Here is a 26,525-nt window from a genome sequence, read left to right on the forward strand (position 1 = left end):
GAAGAAGGGAACACTAACACTTGCACAATCTTTCACTGCTCCAAATTGCCCATGAACAACGTAAGAATTTATTTCTTTAACGAGTTAAGTAACTAAAGACACGTCTACACTTACCAATAGATCGACACCGCTGCAATCGATGCAGCGATTGAATCCACGCTAAAGACACGCTAAATCGATGGAAAAGCACTCTCCCATCGATTTGTGTACTCCACCTTTCCGAGACGCATAAGGGAAGTCGACGGGAGATGTAGCCACTGCAGTAAGTGGATCTAACTACATCGACTTCAGTTATGTTATTCACGTAACTGAAGTTGCGTAAGTTAGATCAATTTACCAATGTAGTGCAGACCAGTCCTAACTCAGACTGAAGCAGCATGTTGACAGACTGTAGTATTTTTCTTTGCACGGCTGTCCTATCTGAATCCCATGTTTTCCTACTCAGGCAATTTTTCCACTGATCACAGTAGTCTGAGATTTGTTATAAATTCATCTTAGGGAACTCCCATACTAAGAATCTGACTCTTGCATGCAATATATTTATCTATGAGATGCCCACCACTAAGCCACTGGAGTCATTTGGCTGCCTTACTGTTTTACTACCGCAGTTTGCACCACACGGAGGTAAATTGCTCCAGTTATGCAAATTGTACTCCAGAACTGGGCACAAACAGCTAATTAGGGGGGGAGAGAGAAGAAATGCTAACTAAAAAGATCCAAAAGCTTTTTCACTGCTGATGTAGGAAGTGCATTTAGATGCTCTAAGTAGCATTCATTAATCAGAACTCAATAAGACGACAAGTCCTGCAGCCTTGGTTCACAAACTAATCCCTGCTGTTTGCTCTGTTGAGGCTGATAGCAAATCTTGCCCCTGTGGATTCAGTTGCCGTTCAAATTTACATAGGGAACCTGTTCTAAGAGCTAAACAAAAACATTCCAGCAAATAGTAATTTTGCTGAAAAATGCATTTTTTGGCGCACCAAACCTATTTATGAATTTGGGTCAAATGTGAATAGAGTTAACAAAAAAATGAAAATAAAAATATTGGAAATGTCAAAATGAACAATTTCAACATTGTTTCAAACTGACCTTTCTGAAATGTTTCATTTGACCTAAACAACATTTTTTGTTTTTTTGTTTCAGCAAGAAATACCCCCACTCGCCCCAAAAAAATCAGTTTAGGCTTGAAACAAGCAGAATTTTTTTCCAGATTCGCTGTTTTGGCCACCGAACCAAAATCATTTATTTGGTTACCTCTGTTCCTAAACGCTGAATAGCATCGCAAAATCATATGCTGCATTCTGCCCTGCCTGTGGCTGCATGTCAGTGGTGGGTAAAGCTATATATAATATATTAATTTACATGCACAGTTTGTAATGACCATTGGTGTCCTGTTCTTCTGAATGAAAGGCACTACACATAATAGCAATGTATTACTATCCTTTGAGCATCAAAATGAACATGCTGGCATCTTCTCAAGGACTTAATTCAAAGCTTGTTTGCCCTGAGTGTATTTATTTATTTATCTAGTTTTCTCTTTATGCTCCATCCATGTACCTGGTTCTCTAAATAAGTCATTTGTGTTCACTAGCTTTGCCATTGTTCATTTAAACTGACTTTCAAGCATTTTTGTTCAAACTCTTATTAAAAAGATAAGGAGCAAATCAAGGTAGTGATGTTTCAATTAATTGTTTAAGCCAGTTAACTAAAGTTGATTCTTTGAACTATCCAGGATGTGATTTTAATTTTCTTCTTTTACAAATTTAACTCTTTAATTCCAGCTTTTCTGTAAAATGACTTTTATCGCTACCGTGCATCAAAACCCTATTAAACACAGAAGGAAGAAGATACTTGTAGGTGCTGAGTTGCTGAAGAATTCACAATTCCTGCACCGTGGAAAGGGAGTCTGTCCTTTTGCCTCGCCTGGGAAGCAATTTTGGTACAAATAAATTTCAGACACATCTAGAACAAATGGCTTTTACATTAATAATACTTAGTCCTGTCATGAGTTCAGGGGACTGGACTAGATGACCTCTCGAGGTCCCTTCCAGTTCTATGATTCTATGAACATTAACTAGGTACAATGTAATTTACCAGATGCGTTAAGGGGTTTTTAAGGGCGTGGAAGAGGGAGTGGGGATGTTTGAGGGCAGAGAGGCTGCAGATAGTGCAGGAAATGGCAGAAACCCTATGGGGGGGAGGAGGGATAGCTCAGTGGTTTGAGCATTGGCCTGCTAAACCCAGGGTTGTGAGTTCAATCCTTGAGGGGGCCATTTAGGGATTGGTCCTGCTTTGAGCAGGGGGTTGGACTAGATGACCTCCTGAGGTCCCTTCCAACCCTGATATTCTATGATTCTATGAGAAAGAGAAACCTGGCTGTTGAGGTGTGTCAAGGTTCCTCCCCCACTCTGAACTCTAGGGTACAGATGTGGGGACCTGCATGAAAAACCTCCTAAGCTTATCTTTACCAGCTTAGGTCAAAACTTCCCCAAAGGTACAAAATATTCCACCCTTTGTCCTTGGATTGGCCACTACCACCACCAAACTAATACTGGTTACTGGGGAAGAGCTGTTTGGACGTGTCTTTCCCCCCAAAATACTTCCCAAAACCTTGCACCCCACTTCCTGGACAAGGTTTGGTAAAAAGCCTCACCAATTTGCCTAGGTGACTACAGACCCAGACCCTTGGATCTTAAGAACAATGAACAATCCTCCCAACACTTGCACCCCCCCTTTCCTGGGAAATGTTGGATAAAAAGCCTCACCAATTTGCATAGGTGACCACAGACCCAAACCCTTGAATCTGAGAACAATGAAAAAGCATTCAGTTTTCTTACAAGAAGACTTTTAATAAAAATAGAAGTAAACAGAAATAAAGAAATCCCCCCTGTAAAATCAGGATGGTAGATACCTTACAGGGTAATTAGATTCAAAAACATAGAGAACCCCTCTAGGCAAAACCTTAAGTTACAAAAAAGATACACAGACAGAAATAGTTATTCTATTCAGCACAGTTCTTTTCTCAGCCATTTAAAGAAATCATAATCTAACACGTACCTAGCTAGATTACTTACTAAAAGTTCTAAGACTCCATTCCTGGTCTATCCCCGACAAAGACCGACTATATACAGACACACAGACCCTTTGTTTCTCTCCCTCCTCCCAGCTTTTGAAAGTATCTTGTCTCCTCATTGGTCATTTTGGTCAGGTGCCAGTGAGGTTACCTTTAGCTTCTTAACCCTTTACAGGTGAGAGGAGCTTTCCCCTGGCCAGGAGGGATTTCAAAGGGGTTTACCCTTCCCTTTATATTTATGACAAGGGGGAAGGCAGCAAAGAGTTGGGAAGGACAGCAGAGAGTAAGGGTGTGAAGGAAGAGCAGGTTGTAGAAAGTGTAGAGTGGAAGCAGCTGAAGGACAGGGATGGAAGCTGCAGGGCGCGTGTGGAATCCCCAAGAAGCAGAGTAGCAGAAGGTGCAAGCAAGGGAACTGGCTCTTTGTGCTGTTCTGGCAACAAAAGAGCCATAAGGTTAGTTCTCAGCCAGCTGAGAATCCTTGGGTGATGGACAGCTGGCACAGCCTCCCTCCTTCTGCTCTTGGCAGTAGGGGGCACAGCTGGAACATCTATGCTCCATCCATCCCCAGTTGCCTTAATTCTTCTTAGAGGGCCCAGGAAGCTGCTCTAAATTTTGCCAACAGCTAAGCTGGCCCCAGGCCTGGTGAAACACAAAAGTAATCATAGAAACGTAGGTCTGGAAGGGACCATGAGAAGTCATCAAGTACAGTCTGCAGTGCTGTTGCAGGGCCAAGTAGACCAGCCCTGACAGGTTTTTGTCCAACCTGTTCTCAAACACCTCTGATGATCGAGATTCCACAGCCTCCCTTGGAAGCCTGTTCCAGAGCCTTAGAGTTAGAAAGTTTTTTTAAATATCTAACCTAAATCTCCCTGGCTGCAGATTAGGCCCATTACTATTCTTTAACCTGTTCTTTCCCTATTTTGGCTTGTATTCCTTCCCCGGTTGTCAATATTAACTGTGTTGAATATCTGGTCATCATTAACCTTTTTAGTGAAGACTGAAGCAAAACAGGCATTAAGCACCTCAGCTTCGTGAGGTCATCAGTTATTAGTTCTTTTTCCCTGCTAAGTAAAGGACTTATACTTCCCTTCATCTTTCTCCTCTTCTAATGTATGTAAAGAACCTCTTCTTATTGCCTTTTATGTCCCTTGCCAGGTGTAACTCACAGTAATGTAAATTGATCTTTGACACCTCCTGCACCCTGAGTTAGCGGAGGCCCAGCTCATCTGGATAAGAGGATCAGGGCTATATTCTTCATCTACCTTAAGCAATAGCACAAGCCACAGAGATTATCCAAGCCAGAAATGGCCAACCTGAGCCTGAGAAGGAGCCAGAATTTATCAATATACGTTGCCAAAGAGCCACACTAATATGTCAGCAGCCCCCCATCAGCTCCCCTGCCCCGCTCCCAGCGCCTCCCACCCACTGGCACCCCCACTGATCAGGGTACTCCCCTCCTTCCCCGCACCTCCCAATCAGCTATTTTGTGACATGCAGGAGGCTCTGAAGGGGAGGAGTGAGGGCACGGCAGGCTCAGGGGAGGGGGCGGGAAGGGGTGGAGTGAGGCAGGGCCTGTGGCAGAGCCAGGGGTGGAGCAGTGAGCACCCCCCGGCAGACTGGAAAGTTGGCGCCTGTAGCTCCAGCCCCGGAGTCGGCGGTGCCTAGACAAGGAGCCGCGTGTTAACTTCTGAAGAGCCGCATGTGGCTCCGGAGCCCCAGGTTGGCCACCCCTGATCCAAGCGAACAAGCTGTGGTCAGGTACGTGACATGAGATGTTAACCAAATACAAACAAAACTGAGGCAAATTAAGTGCTTTTGTTTAAAAATCCCTGTCAATGGTCTCTATTTGAATTAATTTGATCTTCATCCAGCCAATCCATTGTTTATCACATCAATGTACCTGGCTGCAATCCTTTCATTATGCAACAAGGCAGTATTCAAAATACAATAAGCAAACTATAAGACATCACTAGTATTGAGGCAACTTAGTGACAATAAGCTGCAACTGTCCTTTTCAAAAACATACCCAGCCAGACTGTGGTGAAGTTTCTTATGCAGAATTTTGCAGGGAAAAACAAATCACAGGTGTTTATCAGTTATAAATATCACATCTTGATACTTGAATCACAGACACTGTAAAGTTTGATACTGAATATAGCCTTATCTGCCACTTAAAGGATTCTTCTGTGGCTCACAGAATTAAACCTAAAGTGAGAAATGTACCTGGAAACTTTCTAGCTAATACTATGCTGCAGCAAAGCACATAACAGACTCTAATCCGTACCATTCCAGGAGTTCATAAGACAATTTGCAACCTCCCTAAAAGTTGTATGTGATGAATGTCAGGACAGGAATTATACTATTAATGGGTATATTTTCAACTTGATGCAGGGGAATTTATGCATCCAGCTCTCACTAGCAACAGAGGTTTATTAAGAAAAAAGAAAAGGAGTACTTGTGGCACCTTAGAGACTAACCAATTTATTTGAGCATAAGCTTTCGTGAGCTACAGCTCACTTCATCAGATGCATTCAGTGGAAAATACCACAGTATGCATCCGTTGAAGTGAGCTGTAGCTCACGAAAGCTTATGCTCAAATAAATTGGTTAATCTCTAAGGTGCCACAAGTACTCCTTTTCTTTTTGCGAATACAGACTAACACGGCTGCTACTCTGAAACCTGTCATTAAGAAAAAAGTTCACTTTAAAACTACGAACGGTTTTCTAGTACTTCAAAAAGAAAAGGAGTACTAGTGGCACCTTAGAGACTCTACTTCGAGTGATGGTCCCTACTGGATTCCACTGAGGGTTACGCATGCACACCATGCGTCCAAAGTCAGAGAATTTGGAAGTAGTGCCCGGTGGTCTGTACCCCCACCATAATGCAGTAGTTCTTTATTCTTAACAGGCTAAAAATGCACAAAGGGAGAGCAGTTTCCAGAGAATGCTTAAGTCCACACTTAGCAGATAAACCACTTGAGGAAGCGACTGTATTTTCATTATCCAGAGAACCCTGGGAAAAGACATCAATGAAAACGAAGTGCCACAGTAATAGAGACTTTGACAAGTCAAACAGTTCATAGTTATTTCAACTATTAGACGGAACAAGGGCACAATGAGACACGTGCATGAAGGCAGAGCACTTATGGTCCTGCTTAGAACAGTGACCAAAGGCAAAAATGATGTATCATGTGAAAACATCCTGCTTCTTTGGGAACAGCTGGAAGACCCACCCAGAGTTTGAATTTTCTTTGCAGCACCATGTGCTAGCAGTATGAGAGCTCACCCAGAACTGCTGCAGAAGTTGCCTAACCAGAGGGATTTTCAGGTAGAACTGCAATTTACTTCTGTGCGTGCACATGCAGTACAGGCTTTAGATTTCGTTACTGAAACAAGAACCTTCTCTGAGACATACTCTAGCTTTAATCCACAATATTCAGGAGCTGTTACAAGTTTCATTATTACAAGAAAACAAAACATGACTTAGAAAACAGCTTCCAAAAAAAGGGAGTGAGGTCAGACTTAGGCTCTTCCTGGTTTGTCGTTGTCCTTGATACGAATCAACTTTTGGTCCAAGATGTTAGACCAGCAATTCACAAGCTGTGAACCACAATCCACAGAGAGCTGGCTGGTCCCATGTTCTTGGCTCTGTTTCCGGATGCTAGATTGTGTTAAAGGCAGTTAAAAATACATATATACTTTGTTAACATTACTTTCTCACATAGCCAACTGCTGTAGTTGCCACATGGATGCTGTGATTGGGAGGGGATATGTTCACAATATAACTTCTCTATTTAGAAATCATGCAGACTGTGAAACCCCTGGGGCGGCTAGACTATATTTTGAGCTTCCACACAGAAACAAACTAGTGATGTGTTACACATGGAAAAGAATAGGTGAGCTAAAAATAGCCATTCATTCCATATGAAACTTGCATATTATAGATCCTTGCATTTCCCTGCCAAGCGTGACTTTTGTCTTACAACTTTACACTGTACTTCTGAGTTTCTGTTATTGTTTCCTTTGTACTTTTCTTCCATTCTCTGAGTTGTAAACTGTCTTTGATGGACGTTTCCCCTCCCTCCATCTTAACAGATTTCTTTTCAAGCACACTTTTTTGCTTCATTAAAGAAGACTTGATTGTTATTTCTCAGCACATAAACGTCAATTTGATTTATGAGCACTTCCTGTTAAAATGGCATCACAGGGTCCTTAATATAATCCATGACCAGGAGGTTTAAAAATAATATAAGATGTATTATCTTAAAATAAAGAAGGAAAATTATGTTATCCCAGTGAGCCTTAAAGAGCGAGGCCCCAAATAAATGGCCAGCTGAGGTTTTGCATCTGCAAAAAGGAGACTGGTTTCGGAGTAACAGCCGTGTTAGTCTGTATTTGCAAAAAGAAAAGGAGTATTTGTGGCACCTTAGCTCACGAAAGCTTATGCTCAAATAAATTGGTTAGTCTCTAAGGTGCCACAAGTACTCCTTTTCTTTTTGCAAAAAGGAGACTGTTTCCCTGTGGAGACTGTTTCCCCCACCAGGTCAGCAGCAAAAATACAAAGGTAGCATGAATCATCCTTTTTCTTATCAGAAGAGCTAACCTGCTGTCTGAAAAATAAATTTCATCCAGAACATTCACAATTCAGTCATTAGCATTTTCCCTGTCACTGCAACACCTGGACAACTCAGTACTTGCTTAGTTTCAGGAGTCTTTAATATACAATTCATGCCCAGTGGCCCAACCCTGCAAGAGAATTTCTAGACTCAAAGTATAATAGAAAACCATGGGCCACTCTCTCCATCTTCTACTTCTCCCCTCCTTCGCATAGCTCTGCTCCTCCCTGTAGTGCACAAATTGCAGAGATCAGTGTGGCAGCATGGCACTCCTAGTACTTGGACAGGCAGGGCTCCCTGCTACCAGCAAAAGGCACTTTCACATTTTACATGCACTTAAAACAACAATTTCCTCATAGGAACTCCAGGGCCCTAAACCTTCCCTCCCATCATCCCAAATTCTGCCTGTTTTTCACCCAGAACTCCCACTTCAAAATCCTTTGCACAAGTTCCCACTGAGCTTCAATGTTTCCTGGAAGGCATGGCACCCCACCCACTTCCCCAACTACCAGTCAGTATACATACACAGGGAGAACTTAACCATCCCCTCCGGATACTCTGTGAGGGGATGAAAAGATCCCTCTCCCCTTGTTCTCTCCTTTCCTCCCCATGGAGCATATAAAGCACTGATTAGGAGGGTGTGTGGGGTGTAGTCTTGTGACCCAAAAAGAGCCTTCTGAATGACCATCCAGCCCACAGGTTGAGAATCGTGGTTCTAAAGGAACATGGGTCCTGGGAACAAGCCTCATCTGTGGTCCTGCCTGAGAGACCTACAATGATTGTGATGGCGTTAGCAATAATCAATCTTTCCATGGGCTTCTCAGAACCACAGAAACATGCAGAGGTCTGGAACTTGGCATGACAAGACCTCAGCTAAGCAGCATATTTTTTTCCTTCCAAAAAATGTATTTAAAATAAGGCTAAAACTGCCTCTTGAGGTTCAGAAAATAAACCATAATCTCTGCTCCAGGGGGTGGGGGGCGGACAGTGTCAACACCTCAATCTCCTTGACAGTATGGAGGAGCCTTGTGGCTGCTTCTCTCTATTTCTGTCACTGTGTACCTCAGTGACACCTGCTCTGCTGTTACAAAACTGCTGTAAACAGAAAACAGAAACTGTGTGCAGGGAAAACTGTCACAATAAAAACCCATCATCTCCACATAAGCCACTTGTCTATGGTGAGAAACTGCCAAAGAGATCAATCCCAAATATCTATCAAAGCTGTGCTTTGTCATTAGTGCCTGACAGGCACAAAACTCATTGAATGCTATCAGGCTGAGGGAAGCTTGTGTTGTTAAGAAAAACAGAAAAATAATTTGGTGGGGGGAGGGGGAGAGATAAGATCTTTATCATTTATAAAACTTTCCTTCCCCCACTTTCTTTCCTGTTCCTAGGGAGCCGATTCTTGCTCTGACTCACAGGAATCTCTTGTTTATGAGCCTGAGCATTAGACACAAGATTCAGTGCTGTGAATTCCATTTGACCTTAATTCTGATCAAGAAACCACTGGAATTCCAGTCAGTGACACTGAATAGACTACCAAAGTGAACAAGACTCCAGTATGTACAATAGCAGCTGCTATGTTAGTACAATCACTCAAACTGCATTGTGAGTGGAAACAACAGACAAATACTGGTACACACTGCAAGCTTTTGCAAAACACCACATTTGTTTTCCCAGTTTTTACTGGGCTGGCAACGGTTGTCCTTTGCTGGAGAAGAAACTGAAAGAGAATTAGTTTTAATCTCTTTAGCCATATTCAGAGGAGGTAACCACCGGTAGAAGAAGCCAACAAATAGGTAAGTATCACATCTGCATATACAAATCATGTTAGAATCATCTTCATTCCTATCTGGTTCATCCTCAGAAGATGAACCATTTTCAGTATTAACATTACTACCTTGACCTCAATTTTGAGAGGCAGTGTAGTCTAGTGGACCGAGAAAGGAGAACATTCGAATGCTAGTCTCAGCTATGCCACTGATCTGCTGTGTAACCTTGAACAAAGCACTTAATCTCTGTTTGTTGAGATTCCCCATCTGTAAAATGAGGATAATACTTATTGACGCTTCCTACCAGGGCATCTGAGAGGATTAATTCATAAATATTGGTATAGTACTTTGAAGATTTAAATCAGCAATATACATGTTTAGTATTAGAACATCCTTCTCTTCCTCTTATTGGGACTGGAAAAATAAATAAAGCAACAAAGTTATAATATAAATAGTAGAAAATACAAAAACAAGGGAGCATAAAAAATATTATTGAAACAACAGAATGCTCCATCATGAAACTTAACTACATGGACTGGGTAACGTCTCTAATATTAGCATGCATAAGGGCAGCATGAGTCCTTTAACTCAGTAGCTAAAGGTCATTATACCCCATACTGCAGGCAATCACAAGCGTCTATAGTTTGCCTGTAAAAATCTATCTGAGCTAGCATTGTCCTCTGGGTCTCCCACTGCATTTTGTAAAGACTCTCCATTTTAACTGTTAGCTCCTGTGGGCAGTGATAACACCAGGATGGACTGCAGACTATGGGTTAAGCCGTCACAGCCTTTTCTGAACCACACAGGAAAGTAAAGAGAATAAATCCCCCCCCACCCCCATGCTACCCTACTTGGCTCTGTTCAGATTGTGACTAGCTGTGGGGAATAACAGGGGCTACTCACTCAACACTCCACCCTGCAAGGACATGGGTGGAAAATGGGGTAGAGAGGGACAGGGAAGTGGTAGGAGCTCTGTTCTGTCCCCTCTACTCACTGGCTAGAGTAACTGAGTGGGCACATAGGGGAGACTCAGCTGCTCCACAGGAGGATGAAGTAACTTCATTCTCTTCCAAAGCAAGGTGAAGCAGGAACTGTTTCTTAAGGGTTCCAGACCAAATCAGGCATTTTCCCCCTGTGCACTGACAGGTTTGACAGTCTCATATTTACCAGCCTAAAACTGTTACTTAGGAAAGGAAGACATATTGTGTCTCAGCTGCTGAGTAATACTAAGAGAGAAGCCTGAGAAATGGAACAAAATTATTTGGTTATTATCCTTGTCATCTGTTTAAGATTAATTGAAAATTCATTCTAATATAAAATGTCAAGAAACATTGTATCCCGAGGGAAACAATTGGATCAAAATATTTGCTGTAACACAAGGAGACTTTTATTAAATAAGTAAATATAACATGAAATCGAGATTGTTTTAGGACAGTACCATGGAACTGCAGTATCCACAAGGGCCTTGACTGCAATGAATGGTGGAAGCCATACTTCTCAGGTCCATACTTTCAGGCTGTCTGCAAACTCAGGCAGGTTCTATTGCTGTACCGGACTATGCTCTCTTTATCTTTTCAAGCTTGCTTTCGCAGCCATAAGAACTCCAATGAAGTGAGCTGTAGCTCACAAAAGCTTATGCTCAAATAAATGTGTTAGTCTCTAAGGTGCCACAAGTACTCCTTTTCTTTTTGCGAATACAGGCTAACACGGCTGCTACTCTGAAACCTGTTATTTTTTTTAAATGACTGCTGAGATTCTCTGGCAATGGATGAATTCCAGGGCTGCAGAATCATAGAACATGTGTGGTTCTATGTATGGGCAATGTGGCACAGAGCCTAAGCTCTGTAGATGCAGTACTGGGCCCTATAGGTGTGCCAATCAGATTCCTTGCAACTGCTTTTCTGGAATTCCTTTGACACTTTGACTTGAAAGCAAGAGCTCCAGAGGTGTCTTCTCATAGCAATGTAGCATTCTACAACCAGCTGCAGAGTCGGTGGTGTGTACTCCCTATGGACTTCCCAGCTCTATTTCGTATTTTATACTGCTAATCTGAATTCATCTCAGGCATGGGCCAAGTTTAACAACTGTCTCTGGATGCTAGAACAGACTTGTAGGTGTTCTGCTAATTTGCAGGCTAAGGTGCAGGAGGAGAGGGAGCAAGGGCACTAGCAGAGAGCTGTGGGTAACCTCTATCCTTACTTACAGCAAAAACTTAGTGAAGTCAGTGGAGTTACACAGTGATCAGGCCAAAGCACAATTTGGTCCCTAGGGTCAAATGCTAGTTTATACAACGAATGAAAAGGAGTTTGATGGTGCACAGTGAATCTTTGTCTGTGGGTCAAATTATGCGGTGGCTTTTGTGATAATTTGGTACCATTGGCAGCGTGCCTAAGAAAGGCTCAGACTAACAGGCATGCTACAGGGCAAAACTAAGGTTCATTGGTTAAGTTTGCATGGAAGTGAAACTTGGGCAGCACTTTGCATCTAGCAATATCCCGAGCCACTGACTCTTCATTTTTATTAATATGAAAGCCACACAATTAAAACACACACTCGCCATATTATAGAAATAGGAAACATGAATTCCTTTTGCAGAATCATAAGGCTCTGCCTTTTGGAGCATGATATAATGGCAAACATAAAAAAGAAATAGGACACAAACCAATAAACATCTGGCATCACTAGGTTAACTCTCATGGTACATTAAACCCTGATTAGCCTGACATAATACAACAAAGCAACAAGTTGCTTCACCAGTGTAAGGAAATGCTATGCTCACCTATGCAAGTCTGATTTCTCACAGAAAAACTAATGCAAGCATAGGATCTGAATTCATCACAGTCACTTTGAGTTTGAGGTGTTTTGGAAAATGTTGCCTAATCTTGGTCTTGTGAACTTCAGATTTGCACATACTAAAGGGACTGACTACAGCTTAGTAACTGAAAAAACAGAACACAGAAAAGCAGGCAATTCCTCCTGACCAGATGCCCAATGGTAATGCCTCATCATAAGAGCAATTGTGCCAGGGACAGCTCTTGCTCTTTTCCCCTCAGAGATAGTTGGAAAAATCTGTCACATGCTGGAGAAATTAATGCCCAGAGAAGACTAAAATTACCATAGATACTGAATAATTATTAGTTAAAATTATTGTTCTGAATTCATTTTCTAGACCCAGAAATTACTAGATCTTTATTAGTAAAATCGGTGATTAACCTGCGGAACTCTTTCACACCTGGCCTGTAATTCTCTAAATTATTATTCTTACTTTCATGCATATGTTTTTACTTTAAATGCACAAGCACCTGGATTTAAAACTTTTTTAAATTATAGTTTTTAAGTACGGAAGTAATTAAGCTGTACATTTAACACTAAAAAAGCATGTGTAGGCTTAGATTCAACAGACTCCCTCCCTGCCTGTCTTTTTCCACCACCGCAGTTGGCTGCTCAAAATATCAGCAGTTCGTACTTCACATATTAATCCCCAAAAGAAAGCTGACAGTCTAATGGGTCACCTAGAAGTGAAAACTGCCCTCTCTGCATCTCATCAAGACCTCTTCACTCTACTACCTCTCCTCTGATCCCTTCTTCTCATCTGCATCCTGGCACCCCAAGGCTGTCTCTCCCTGCTGTCTCTCTCCCAATCTACCTCCTTGCCATACTTCTTACCATACCCCTGCTGCCGTGTATCGCCAACCCCTTATGCTGGCCACTTCCTCTCTCTCTCTTTTTGGAGATGCCTTAGGGGGGTGCCCTGAGTTTCTGTGGAAAGATGCACTTATAGCTGGCTCCTGCAGCAATCTTTCATGTGTCTATCATTTGTGCCCCAAACCAGGATGCAGAATTTTTAAAGAAAGGGGTGTTTGGGATCATGGTGAGCTGTGTGGTACAGTCAATAGGTGTTGGAAGTGTGACTTGCCTATGAAACTATTTTAAACTCCATTAATTATTTCATCTTTATGGAAGAGATTTCTGGCTTCAATGCAGTGTTGAGTTCAAATGGATGAATTTCAAACTCTTTTTATTATTGGACAACAAACAGTAATATATCAAAAATAAAGTTTTACTGAATTGGACGTGCCATTGGAGGCATGCAAAAAGTGATATGCAACTGTTGCATGCACATGAACAACAGAACAAACTAATTCTATTCTCGGCAAACTTAGTCCACTTTGCAAGAGGACACTAGCGTTTGCAATAAGAGCTGAGTTAATGCATTATGATGCCTTGCTTCTCAAATGGTAGCATACACATGATGCAGATTAACTCAGCCTGAACCAGTTCAGAATCCCTGTGTAGACAACCCTAAGTCTTTTATGTGAATAAACAGATGAAATGACTAACATTGAAGGTCTTCAGTGGGAGCTCTTATTTTAATGAAACATCAGCTCGCATTCTACACCTGATCACAGCAGTGTAAACTCTCCTGATGCTGAAAAGAAATAAGTGATTACTGAGAATAATGCTCTGAAACAAGAACCTGATTAAAAAGAATGAAGTTCATGATTCAACTTTAATTACTGACAGCAGAGGTGATGTCAGGAAGAGTACAAGCGTGTTGAAGGTCAGAAAACACTTTAAATACCTGAAAGAATCTGCTCTGTTACTTTACTAAAACTAGGGATGTACGTGTATATGATGACATCCTTCCTCCTCCTCAGGACAGAATTTCATCTAGGTCTCATCCCTCCAGTCCAGCTGGTTTTATTTAAGGGAATCTGTGATACCTTAATTACCCCCAGCTGCTTTCCTCATTTCTGTTATATTTTCTTCTTCAGACAATGATGAAATGCTAGTCTCCAGGCAGTCACCATAGAAGTCATCATGGAAGTTTAACCTGACATCCATCATCAGCAGACACAACTGTACCTCCATTAATTAATATGTGTATCTCTAAGACACTAATTTATATGCCTGATTGTAAAAATATTAACCATTTAATCTCTAAGAGACATGTTTATTCTTCCACTCTCCCTTCAGCAGGTCCACTGGTAGGATCATTGTTAATGGCCTAAGTAATGACTTTGCACCAAGACCATGGTTCAAAGAAGCAGCATACCAGTTTGCAGTTCTCAGCTGGAGCTTCCAGGTATCAATCACAATATGGGTCTAATTAAAATACTAACTCATTTAATGACAACACAAACCCAGTATTAAGGATCATTAGAGTAAGAAACTAAAGTCTGGAAGAACGTTCTCCTTCTTAAGAAAACACACAAAAAAGAGAAAGGAAAAAGAAAATCCTCAGAGCTCTACAATGGAAAAAAACCCAGCTGCTGTACCAATTTACTTCAGTGTATTTCTTTCATGATGCTACATGTTACTTCTTCATACCTTTTTTCTACAATTTTTATGCAATCATCTCACCAGTCATCTTTGTAGTGACTTACTGTTTTGTGAGCAGTGCCACCTCAGCTATAACCATCCAGGTCTATGCATTGCAGTGGTGGTCAGTAGGGAATTACTGTAGCAGCTAATGTCCCCATGCACTTACTATGATACTGGACTTTGACAGCTGCCAGGTATCTCATGATTCTTAGCTTTCACTGTTGGTGATCTACCACCAGATTGAGATGACCTAGGCCTACTGCAAGAAACTGGCTAAAATTAATCCCCTAGCATTCCAAACTACAAGGCATCTTCCAACTTCGTATGTACAATGTAAAGAAACATCAAAACAACTGCAAATTTGAGGTTAAATGTCAAATTAAAAAATGGGTTCCTACAGCATCATTAACTTTACCATGCTGTGTGTATGTAATATAATAAAGGATAAATTTAGAAATCCAGTGCAAGTATCTTTATCATAGCTGCCTTAATGTTGCTGTGGGAACTTTAAATCTGAAAATTCTTGACTTGTGTGTGTTTAAATTCTCCATCGTTGTGTTCCATTCCTGTAGTCTTTAGTAGTGAATTTCCTTGATTTGTTTTTTTAATAAGTTAACAAAAAATACACCCAATAATGCACAGTTAAGATATCACTTTGAAAAACTATAATACACTCCTGTGAATGTGTCACTGGACAGTCAAATGATGTCTAACCACTGCAATAAAGACAGCTGTGTTTATTTCAAGATGTGTACTTACATATTCAAAATCACAGAGAGATCCAGGGCCCCAATTCAGAAAAGCACTTCAGCACTTGCCTAAACTGATGTACGTGCTTAAGTGCTTTCCTGAACAGGAAAAGACTGACGAATCAGGGTCTTGATGCACAGTTACTTCAATATGAAGAATGAATGTTGTGCCCTTAAGCAATACAAGATTTCTAAATAACTCAAACATTCTCAGACTTATAAAACCCTACTTTTTCCAAAGTGGGCTCCATATTGCACAGGTAAAATTTGACAGTCCAAAATAAAGCTGGTTTCTGAGTTATCCAATCACAAAAAATGCATCTGAACACATTTTTAAAGCATGAAATATTTGTTCTACAATCTAAACTCAAAAGTTTTCTTCCTCACATTCCCCCCACCCATTTAAAAAACAAAATCAACTGTGACTTGAGAACAAGCACAGCAGCACGTTTCAAGTTAAAGGAAATGTTGTTTCTATGCAGATAAAAAACAGAAGTTTAGAATGGAGTGTCTACTTCAGTCGTCACTATAGCATGACATGATCACAGGACTTTAATAGCAATCATGTCTCAAAATGTCAGTCCTTGTCCCGTATGCACTACTGCCAACACCAAGATTCAAAAATCATGAGATTTTTCAAAAATATTCATTTGGGGATCTTTTTAATTTGCCTTCTGGCTTTTGAGCATTTAGGGTTCATGTTTTCAAGCTTTTCTTCATAGCCATGAAAGCTAGATGCTTACTTTAAAAAATAAAAGTTAAACTCTGATACACTCATGTCATCACATGACTCTAGGAGCTGCGAATTCAAGAAAAAACATCAAATGTTGCAAGAAATCAGAATCACTGTCTGTCCCAGTGTTCAACAGGCACATTGTTGCCTTCCTGAATTGTCTGTTTAATCACCATACCAGCCTCCACTGAAGTTATTTCTGCATTTCCCTTATTTCCCTGCACAGAACCATGGAATGGAAATCATTCCAACTTTGTCATGATAAAGAAGATCTCTCCCACCCCAAACCTATTCATCGAAAGAGTTACAGGTTTTTCCTTTGCCTTGACTCCTCAGTGGCAACATAAAGAGAGAACTGAAGTCTTGCTGATTGTTTTTTTTGAGGGGGCGTATAGTATTATATGTATAGAAAATGCCAGAGCCATTAATTCAATCTGTGGCAGGATGCTATCCCTTTAAGAGCAGGGCATGCTGAGAATCCTCTGCAGAATACAAAATAAATAAGTTATAAGGAGGAAGAAGTCTGGATCAGGCTATTGTGGAGAAAAGACATTCAGGAAATGCAGTAAGGGCTTAGTAAAAGAACCCTGTTTAGAAGTATGGAATGCATCTGATTTTTTAAAATTATTTCTCTCTCATTGCTAGTTAACTGGGATTTAGCCTTCTATCCCTTCAGTCTTTGCAATTTATCATTTTTAAAACACACAAACGAAAATCATTGCAGGCTTTTTAGATTTGGGCAATGTTCTTGGACCGAATCTTAGTTGCTCTTGCTATTGCCCTTGGTTAATTAGTTTTCATACTTTAAAGTTCTCTTGGTTTTAATACCCAGACCCCTTGAATTAACAGAAGCAAAGTCATGAGGAGGGAGAGGGGCGAGAGTTCTGGCTACTCCAAGAAATAACAAGGACATCTTTTTGCCAAAAATTAGCACTGCCTGTCTGTGCTATTTGTTTTCATTTCGTTCTGGATCTTCAAGGTTCCTGCCTCTGATACATTGATTTTTTCCCCTTAATGTTTGAAGAACATAAAGCTTTTATTTTAAAGTTAAGGAGTACTTGTGGCACCTTAGAGACTAACAAATGTATCTGAGCATAAGCTTTTGTGAGCTACAGCTCACTTCAAATTGGATGCATCCGATGAAGTGAGCTGTAGCTCACAAAAGCTTGTGCTCAAATAAATTGGTTAGTCTCTAAGGTGCCACAAGTACTCCTTTTCTTTTTGTGGATAGAGACTAACATGGCTGCTACTCTGAAACCTGTCATTTTAAAGTTGTAAAGTATGAAATATACTGATTAGGAAGAAGGAACTTGAATTCACCACATCTATTCCAGTTACTTTTATATTAATCAAAGTTTGGTGATCTCCCGGAAGTATCCCAGACTAATACAGGGGCCCTGCTATCTTCCACCATTCTATGACCAGAGCATTTGACGAGAAGCAAATCTTAAAGAGAACTGTGCAGCATAATGTAAATTCCAAATGTGAATTGAGAATAAATCAAAGCAAGTGCAAATTGTCCCAAACTTTTTTAGTGGGCAGTTGACTCTGAAAACTAATGACACTTCCAATGCCAACACTTAACTATTTCACTGATGAGCATTTTAGTAAATACATCCAGCTAATGTAATTATCCACAGGGGCAGGTAGGATGGCAGGATATAGCAGAGGAGGAGTTCAAGCCTCCACAAGAAATCTATAGCTTCTCCTTTGACACGTATACACTGCAGTTGTGTGCTGTCAGCACACTGAAAACTTAGTGGCAGTGTAAAATACACTGAATTTAATATCAACCCCACCACCATGAGGAATTCTATATTGTCTTAATTATTCATTTTTTAATTTCTCTAAACCTACTCTGGCATTTCCAGTGTCCTCCAACAGAGAGCCACAGAAGCCAGGTGGGCCTGTCACAGTGTTCATGGAGCCTCAACTACAGAGGAATACCGCTTTGGAGAATCGGATTATAATTGCTGCCACATTTATGTCCTCCTCTTGAGTAAAACTATCCTCGTCCCAGTCTATGATAGTTTAGATAACAGAGGTACAGTTTTAACATTGAGAAAAGGATGATCAAAGTCTTCTTGTTTCATAGCTTTCAACATAGGAATTTCTTTCAAGAACTATGCAGCTTCTACTGATGATATTCTTGTTGGAATTCTGCATCTCGCTCCAACCTTGGCTACCTTATTTTAAGAAAAAGATTAAATACAAACCCCACTAACTTTTGCTGGCATCCAAAATAACTGAAGTATTTAATAGTTGTAGCTGTAATTGGTACTAACAGGCAAAAAAGAATGCATCTTGGATATGCTGATTTTATAGTGTTCTGATCATTTCTGCTTGAGAGGGGTTCCGGTTTTTCTTTCCCATGAAAGAGTAATCTGAGAAACGCAAAGATGTATTGGAACTGATTTTATTCAAATTTGGTGAAAAACATTTCTTTTTAAAGCACATTATGAACAATATAATCCAGACAGAACCCTTAGTTTCCAGTCACAACTGCAGTCAACCCTGTTGGTGCTAGTCAGTATCCTCTTTTCAATGTAACTAGCCTCTGATGAGAATTTTGACTTATAAACAAATCCCAGACAGCAAAAGCTGGCAGCTTCCAGCAAGAGTAGGAAAGGAAGCCAGACACACTGAATCCACATAGGTCAGCTAGTGCACAACAAGTGGGGGTGCTTTAGAATTCACATCCGTGTAGTGCACACTGCTGCCTGGAGCGGACTGGTCCCTATGTAACGAAAACTCTTTAATGAAAGCAGAACCGGCTGAACTGCTGTGAAATGGGAACTGCATTCAGACAGACTAAAGTTGACTGGGCTGGTGTTGGAGGGGGAGAAGATGGAGCAAAGAGACAGAATATTTGAGAAAAACTCCAAGGTGTTGATTTTAGAGATGAGAAGGATGAAAAACATATAATTTGGGAGCAACAAACATTACCTTTCAACTGTTCTAATGCTCTTCATTTCAGCCCCAAATGCAATGCCATTCTATCTGGGAGTTCTCTCACTGGTAAGGGTAAGGTACGTACAGCAGGGTCTCAAACTAAATCGAAAGATGTGAGTGCATGCATACATTATTGTGATTGCATCCAAGCTAGCTAGGAAAAATGGGTTCCTTCCATATAGCAGAGCGTGCTGGCAATTTGCCAAAAGTCTGTACCATGTGAATTGGTGAAACAATATAATGACTTGTTCTGCATCTATAATACAGTCAGCTCAGGGGCCTCTACATTAAGAAGGGATTTTAACTCCTTTAATTAGGTGATCAACTGTATAAAATATGAGTGTGGGGCACAACGGTAATATTTAATAACACGAGAAATGTTCGTTAAGAGTTAAACTAGTCCTCATTGTAGTGATGCTAATATCTTTAAGATGGTCCACATTGCACTCTCTCTCCCATCCATCCAATTTAATTTCTGAGAAAAGGAAACTTTTATATATTTGCGTATACTTATATACAAGTGACATTTTGGGAGATGATAGAAAGTGGTTTAAAAATTAGTCTCCAACTGTAGTTTGCCTTGTCACTAGTGCATTCACTACCCAGGAATTATATTACACTTTCAGTCCTAGGAAAAACATTTAAGAGGCAATAGTGAAGTGTGCCCTTCCAGCATTTCTGCCCAACAGAAATCCTTCAATGGTTTATTGTTAATTTATTATCTCCCTTCAAATGAATAGCTTTTTGTTCTATTTCATCAATTTTATACTGTAATCTTTGACACTCAGACAAATTATTGTCTGAGAAGAAACTTAAGCACTTATTTCAGCACATGGTGTCTGTTTTCCTGCACTGCATACTAAAACTGCAACAATAAGAAAGAAAAATGTTTTCTACACTCAGAATGATATTCAAGCTATGACACAGCTAAATTAGCTGGCAAGGAGTCAGGGACCATTGGAAAAGAGTTTCTAAGAAAAATGAGAATTTAGCAAAACTTATTGACAGAAATTTCATATAACAGTTGTTTAGGGAGAAAAAACAGCAGGGTCAGAGAACACGTGAGAAGAGCAGAGACGCATTCTGAAAGTGAAAACTAGAACACAGCTCCCTTCCGTGATAGAAAAGTCCTCTAGAGTTATTTCTTCTTGGTTAATCAAAAGGACCCTCTCATGCAAATTACATTTTACCAGCATTATTAACTACAGTAGTGCTTGCGAGCCAACTCCTTTGTGCTAGGCACTGTACAAACACCGATAATAGCTGGGGTCCCTTTCTCTAAGAGCTTACAATCTAAATATATAATACAGACACGGGACGGGGGGACGGTATACGGGGTGAACAATGTGAAGTGGCAGCAAACATCATGTTACTTGCACAATTTGGGGGGAGGTAGTTAGAAGGGGATAAGCTACATGGAAAGAAAGGGGAAGGGAGTGGGGACAATGAAAGAAGAAAGGGGTGAGGGGGACAGAGCAGAGACAAGCGGATAAGGACAGATGTGGTGTGAGTGAAGCTGAAGTGAAAAGACTTCTATGGGAAGGGGAGGGTTGAAGCAAACAGCGAATCAACAAAGGGCAGAGAAAGTCTAGTCAAAATGGTAGAAAGTTCTCTTAATGTTCAGAGGACCAAAGGTCTCTGCTTTGGCTGCTTCTGATCCTACAGTCTGGAGTCTCTGGATGACTCCTCTCTGAAGATTTACCTAAGGCCACAGAGTGGGGAGGGGTGGGAGAAGAGAGAGAGAAGGCACTACCTGGGTCCTAGAGCTGCCAGAGTTTGGGAGGGAGGTCTTCCCTGAACAGCTCTGGGTCCTTTGAGGAATCTTAACCCTCCACAGCAAGCCAGTGTCTTGGTACAACTTGCCTTTTACACTATGACAGGTTTCAGAGTAGCAGCCGTGTTAGTCTGTATCCGCAAAAAGAACAGGGGTACTTGTGGCACTTTAGAAACTAACAAATTTATTTGAGCATAAGCTTTTGTGGGCTACAGCTCACTTCATCGGAAGCATAGAATGGAACATATAGTAAGAAGATACATACAAACATACACAGAACATGAAAAGGTGGAGTAAGAGGCTAACTGATTAAGATGAGCTATTATCAGCGGGAGAAAAAAAAACTATTTTCACGTTCTCTGTATGTATGTATGTACGTACATACGTACGTACGTACGTACGTACGTATCTTCTTACTATATGTTCCATTCTATGCGTCCAATGAAGTGGGCTATAGCCCACGAAAGCTTATGCTCAAATAAATGTGGTAGTCTCTAAGGTGCCACAAGTACTCCTGTTCTTTTTGCCTTTTACATGGGGCTTCACCTCAAATTTCCCAACCCCTTCTCCTTTTCACTCAGGATTCTCCAAATCACTTATTGGTAATGATAATTTATGTAGCACCATAAATGTTAATACTGCTGTACTTAACACAGAAAAGACAGACCCTATGACAAACAACTTTACAATCCAACACAATCTAGCTAACCTACCTAATGCCCAACCACCAACTTCCAATGACAACTGGCTGTAGTGATAGTGCTGACTACTCTTTGGGATGTCTCTGGAAATTACATTATTATTTTCAACAGTCCCTCTTTCAGTTTCACTGCCTTTCTCCTGGATTTCTTTCTCAGGAGAGAAGCAAAGTAAACATCAGACTCACCTGAATCCGAAAAGGCCATGCACTTAAGAATATTCTGAGCTCATAGCATGCAGCCTCAGAGCTTTTCTTTTCTGTACCCACTAACCAGACGTCTGAAGTCACCCCACTGAATGCCCACTTATCTGCAAATTAGGCATCATGCCCTAAATTCTCAAGTAGTTAGTGATGATTTTGGGTGCCTGTACTTTCAGATGCCCCAATTGAGGTACTTCGAAGGACCTGATTTTCAGATGGTGGGCGCTCAGCACTTTCTGAACATCAAGCTCCTTTAAAGTGCCTCAAGTTGGGCACCCTACAACTGAAGTGTCCACAATCACCAGTTACTTTTGAAAATTATTCATTTGCCAAAATGCTTAATTTGCCAACGATTGGGAGTTCATTGGAGTGACACCAAAGAGGCCCATATCTCCCCACAAAACAAAATTAAGTGGAACTCAAGTCACCGTAATGACCTAATTGCTGTTATCACCTAGAAGCCCCATGCATGTACCAGGGCCCCGCTGTGATAGGTTCTGTATGAATCCATCACAAAGACAGTCCTCGCCTCAAAGAACTTACAGTTTATGTGATATATTTATTTCTTTTAAGTGCCAGTTTTAAAAACATTTGAAGAACACTTTCCAGGTGTCAAAGAAATCCTTCGAGTTGTTGCAAATCTGAATAGAACAACATTAGATTACAGGAAAAATAACTCCTCCACTCCCATAAGAGACCTACATATTCTTTATATAGCTCACAGACTATTTTTGCCCTGCTTTATTCAGTTTGTACTAATGTGTTCATTCAGTGCCTGGGACACATACACTTAATATAAAAACCATTATGAGAAATGTGCAAAAAACTGGTCCTCCTAATAAAAAAGACTCCTTCCCTACCCCCACATCCTTCTGCTCCTCTGATCTCTCCAGTAAAAGCCTGGGAGAACAAATGGGTCTTAGAGCATGACCTGGAAGTTAAAAGACTTGGGGTGAAGAGAAGTGGCTTCCAAGTTGAGGACCTCTTGCAATTAAATCAAGGGAATGTTAGCTAGCGCACCTCAGCTGATCTCAACACCTCTAGTATTTGGTAAGGAGAGAGCTGCTCTCCACACTAATCAGAATCCAATGCATTTAAAGCTTTATATGTTAAAACTAAAAAGAAAAGGAGTACTTGTGGCACCTTAGAGACTAACCAATTGATTTGAGCATAAGCTTTCGTGAGCTTCAGCTCACTTCATCGGATGCATACTGTGGAAAGTGTAGAAGATCTTTTTATATACACACAAAGCATGAAAAAATACCTCCTCCCACCCCACTCTCCTGCTGGTAATAGCTTACCTAAAGTGACCACTCTCCTTACAATGTGTATGATAATCAAGGTGGGCCATTTCCAGCACAAATCCAGGGTTTAACAAGAACGTCGGGGGGGGGGGTGGAGGAGTTAGGAAAAAACAAGGGAAAATAGGCTTGAATAGAGACTGGGAGTGGCTAAGTCATTATGCAAGGTAACCTAAGTTAATTGTATCCAATTTGCAAATGAATTCCAATTCAACAGTTTCTCGCTGGAGTCTGGATTTGAAGTTTTTTTGTTGTAATATAGCAACTTTCATGTCTGTAATCGCGTGACCAGAGAGATTGAAGTGTTCTCCGACTGGTTTATGAATGTTATAATTCTTGACATCTGATTTGTGTCCATTTATTCTTTTACGTAGAGACTGTCCAGTTTGACCAATGTACATGGCAGAGGGGCATTGCGGCACATGATGGCATAGATCACATTGGTGGATGTGCAGGTGAACGAGCCTCTGATAGTGTAGCTGATGTTATTAGGCCCTGTGATTGTGTCCCCTGAATAGATATGTAGGTATTCCTACCTACATGCCTCCAGCTTTCACCCTGACCACACCACACAATCCATTGTCTACAGCCAAGCTCTGCGATACAACTGCATTTGCTCCAACCTTTCAGACAGAGACAAACACCTACAAGATCTCTGTCAAGCATTCTTACAACTACAATACCCACCTGCGGAAGTGAAGAAACAGATTGATAGAGCCAGAAGAGTTCCCAGAAGTCACCTACTACAGGACAGGCCTAATAAAGAAAATAACAGAACGCCACTAGCCGTCACCTTCAGCCCCCAACTAAAACCCCTCCAACGCATTATTAAGGATCTACAACCTATCCTGAAGGATGACCCAACACTCTCACAAATCTTGGGAGACAGGCCAGTCCTTGCCTACAGACAGCCCCCCAACCTGAAGCAAATACTCACCAGCAACCACATACCACACAACAGAACCACTAACCCAGGAACCTATCCTTGCAACAAAGCCCGTTGCCAACTGTGCCCACATATCTATTCAGGGGACACTATCACAGGGCCTAATAACATCAGCCACACTATCAGAGGCTCGTTCACCTGCACATCCACCAATGTGATATATGCCATCATGTGCCAGCAATGCCCCTCTGCCATGTACATTGGTCAAACTGGACAGTCTCTACGTAAAAGAATAAATGGACACAAATCAGATGTCAAGAATTATAACATTCATAAACCAGTCGGAGAACACTTCAATCTCTCTGGTCACGCGATTACAGACATGAAAGTTGCTATATTACAACAAAAAAACCTTCAAATCCAGACTCCAGCGAGAAACTGTTGAATTGGAATTCATTTGCAAATTGGATACAATTAACTTAGGCATGAATAGAGACTGGGAGTGGCTAAGTCATTATGCAAGTCACCTATTTCCCCTTGTTTTTTCCCCTTGTTTTTTCCCCTTGTTTTTTCCTAACTCCCCCCCACCCTCAGACGTTCTTGTTAAACCCTGGATTTGTGCTGGAAATGGCCCACCTTGATTATCATACACATTGTAAGGCGAGTGATCACTTTAGATAAGCTATCACCAGCAGGAGAATGGGGTGGGAGGAGGTATTTTTTCATGCTTTGTGTGTATATAAAAAGATCTTCTACACTTTCCACAGTATGCATCCGATGAAGTGAGCTGTAGCTCACGAAAGCTTATGCTCAAATAAATTGGTTAGTCTCTAAGGTGCCACAAGTACTCCTTTTCTTTTTGCGAATACAGACTAACACAGCTGTTACTCTGAAACCTATGTTAAAACTGACACTTTTGAATTACACCCAGAAATGAACTGACAGCCAGCTCTGGTGTAACAGGGTCCCTGGAGCAAATACTTCTCAAAATACGAGTGGCAGCATTTTGCACCGGCTGACGTTTCCAAGTTTAGCCTATCTTCACTCCACCCTCAAGACACAACATGGCAACTCTCCTCATCTTTGTGGCCAAAGCCAGGATACAGATACCCTCAGAGCCCAGGCTGCCCCTACTTAACTGGACAGAGATCAGCAATGGTTGAGCATTCACACAGCACCCTTTTCCCAGGAACAGCTGCCTCCACAGGAACAGCCCCAGATGGCTCAGGGAGCGGAAGACTAGAAATCAACCTTAGGGAAAAGTACTTCTTAGCCATAAAGGAGAAGGCTTTAGAAAGACACTCTTGTGCAGGGGTGGCCAACCTGGTTCTCCGGAGCCACATGCGGCTCTTCAGAAGTTAACACGCGGCTCCTTGTATAGGCACCGACTCCGGGCCCGGAGCTACAGGCGCCAACTTTCCAAGGTGCCGGAGGGTGCTCACTGCTCAACCCCTGGCTCTGCCCCACTCCACCCCTTCCCACCCCCTCCCCTGAGCCTGCCATGCCCTCACTCCCACCCCCACCAAACAGCTGATCGGGAGGTACGGAGAGGGATGGGGAGACGCTGATTGGCAGGGCTGCCAGTGCGCAGGAGGTGCTGGCAGCAGGGTGGGGTGGAGCTAACGGGGGGCTGCTGACATATTACTGTAGCTCTTTAGCAATGTACATTGGTAAATTCTGGCTCCTTCTCAGGCTCAGGTTGGACACCCCGGATCTTGTGAATGCTATTTATGGAAGGCTGTGACTTTTCAGGCAGTTATTCCATGTGCCTAGCCAGTCTCAGATTAACTCAAACCTTGGCCATTGTTAGTCTATTTCATCATTTCTTCCTATGTAATTAAAATGTAGCTACAAACAGGATAAATTTTACTGGCATCATTCCATTAATCATTATTGTGGTCTATCCACTGTCCCAGGTCACATGTTACTGACACCCACTTGAAACACATTAGGCTAAATTCTATCCTCAGTCATACTGTTGAATCCCATCTGGGGTAGCACAGGTTTAACTGAGGTCAGGAATTGGTCCACGGAGAGTTATGTAGTGAAGGTAAACTGAGAATCCTACCTGCTCGGGGTTCTACAGTCTTGTTAGCACCTACATCCATGAACACAAATCGTCCACCACCAAAATCTTCAGTGTAGTCAGACAGATAAAGCAGCGATGTATAATCAAAGGAGCCATAGGTTACCTAGGAACAAAAGAGAGCATTAAATTACCTGACTCCAGTCTGGCCTCTCCAGAACGCAAGCTCCAGATCCAATAGGTCTGAGGGACTTTTCCAGTTTTTCACATCTTATTTTAGACATTCACTAAAAAGTTCTCTAAAGCTGGGAATGAACTGTTCATTTCCTAGTAGCTTTAAAAAGTCTATCGATCTACGTCAGCCTAACTCCTCTAGGTATTTTTAATCCTAGCAAAAAGGATACCAGATCCCAAACTG

The 26,525-nt window shown here is 41.4% G+C and overlaps 1 protein-coding gene across 2 annotated transcripts in view; it reads right to left on the minus strand.

Annotated features, from left to right (window-relative positions):
* The window catches only part of OGFOD3 (2-oxoglutarate and iron dependent oxygenase domain containing 3), a 94,753-nt gene that overhangs the window by 4,414 nt on the left and 63,814 nt on the right, over positions 1-26,525 (minus strand). For both annotated transcript variants that reach the window (XM_077833119.1, XM_077833120.1), the window contains exon 8: positions 26,150-26,273. In XM_077833119.1, coding sequence (XP_077689245.1) covers positions 26,150-26,273 — 124 coding nt within the window. The remainder of the gene's footprint in view (positions 1-26,149; positions 26,274-26,525) is intronic.

The sequence above is a fragment of the Eretmochelys imbricata genome, chromosome 14, assembly GCF_965152235.1.
Source record: "Eretmochelys imbricata isolate rEreImb1 chromosome 14, rEreImb1.hap1, whole genome shotgun sequence".
NCBI classification, from domain to species: Eukaryota; Metazoa; Chordata; order Testudines; family Cheloniidae; genus Eretmochelys; species Eretmochelys imbricata.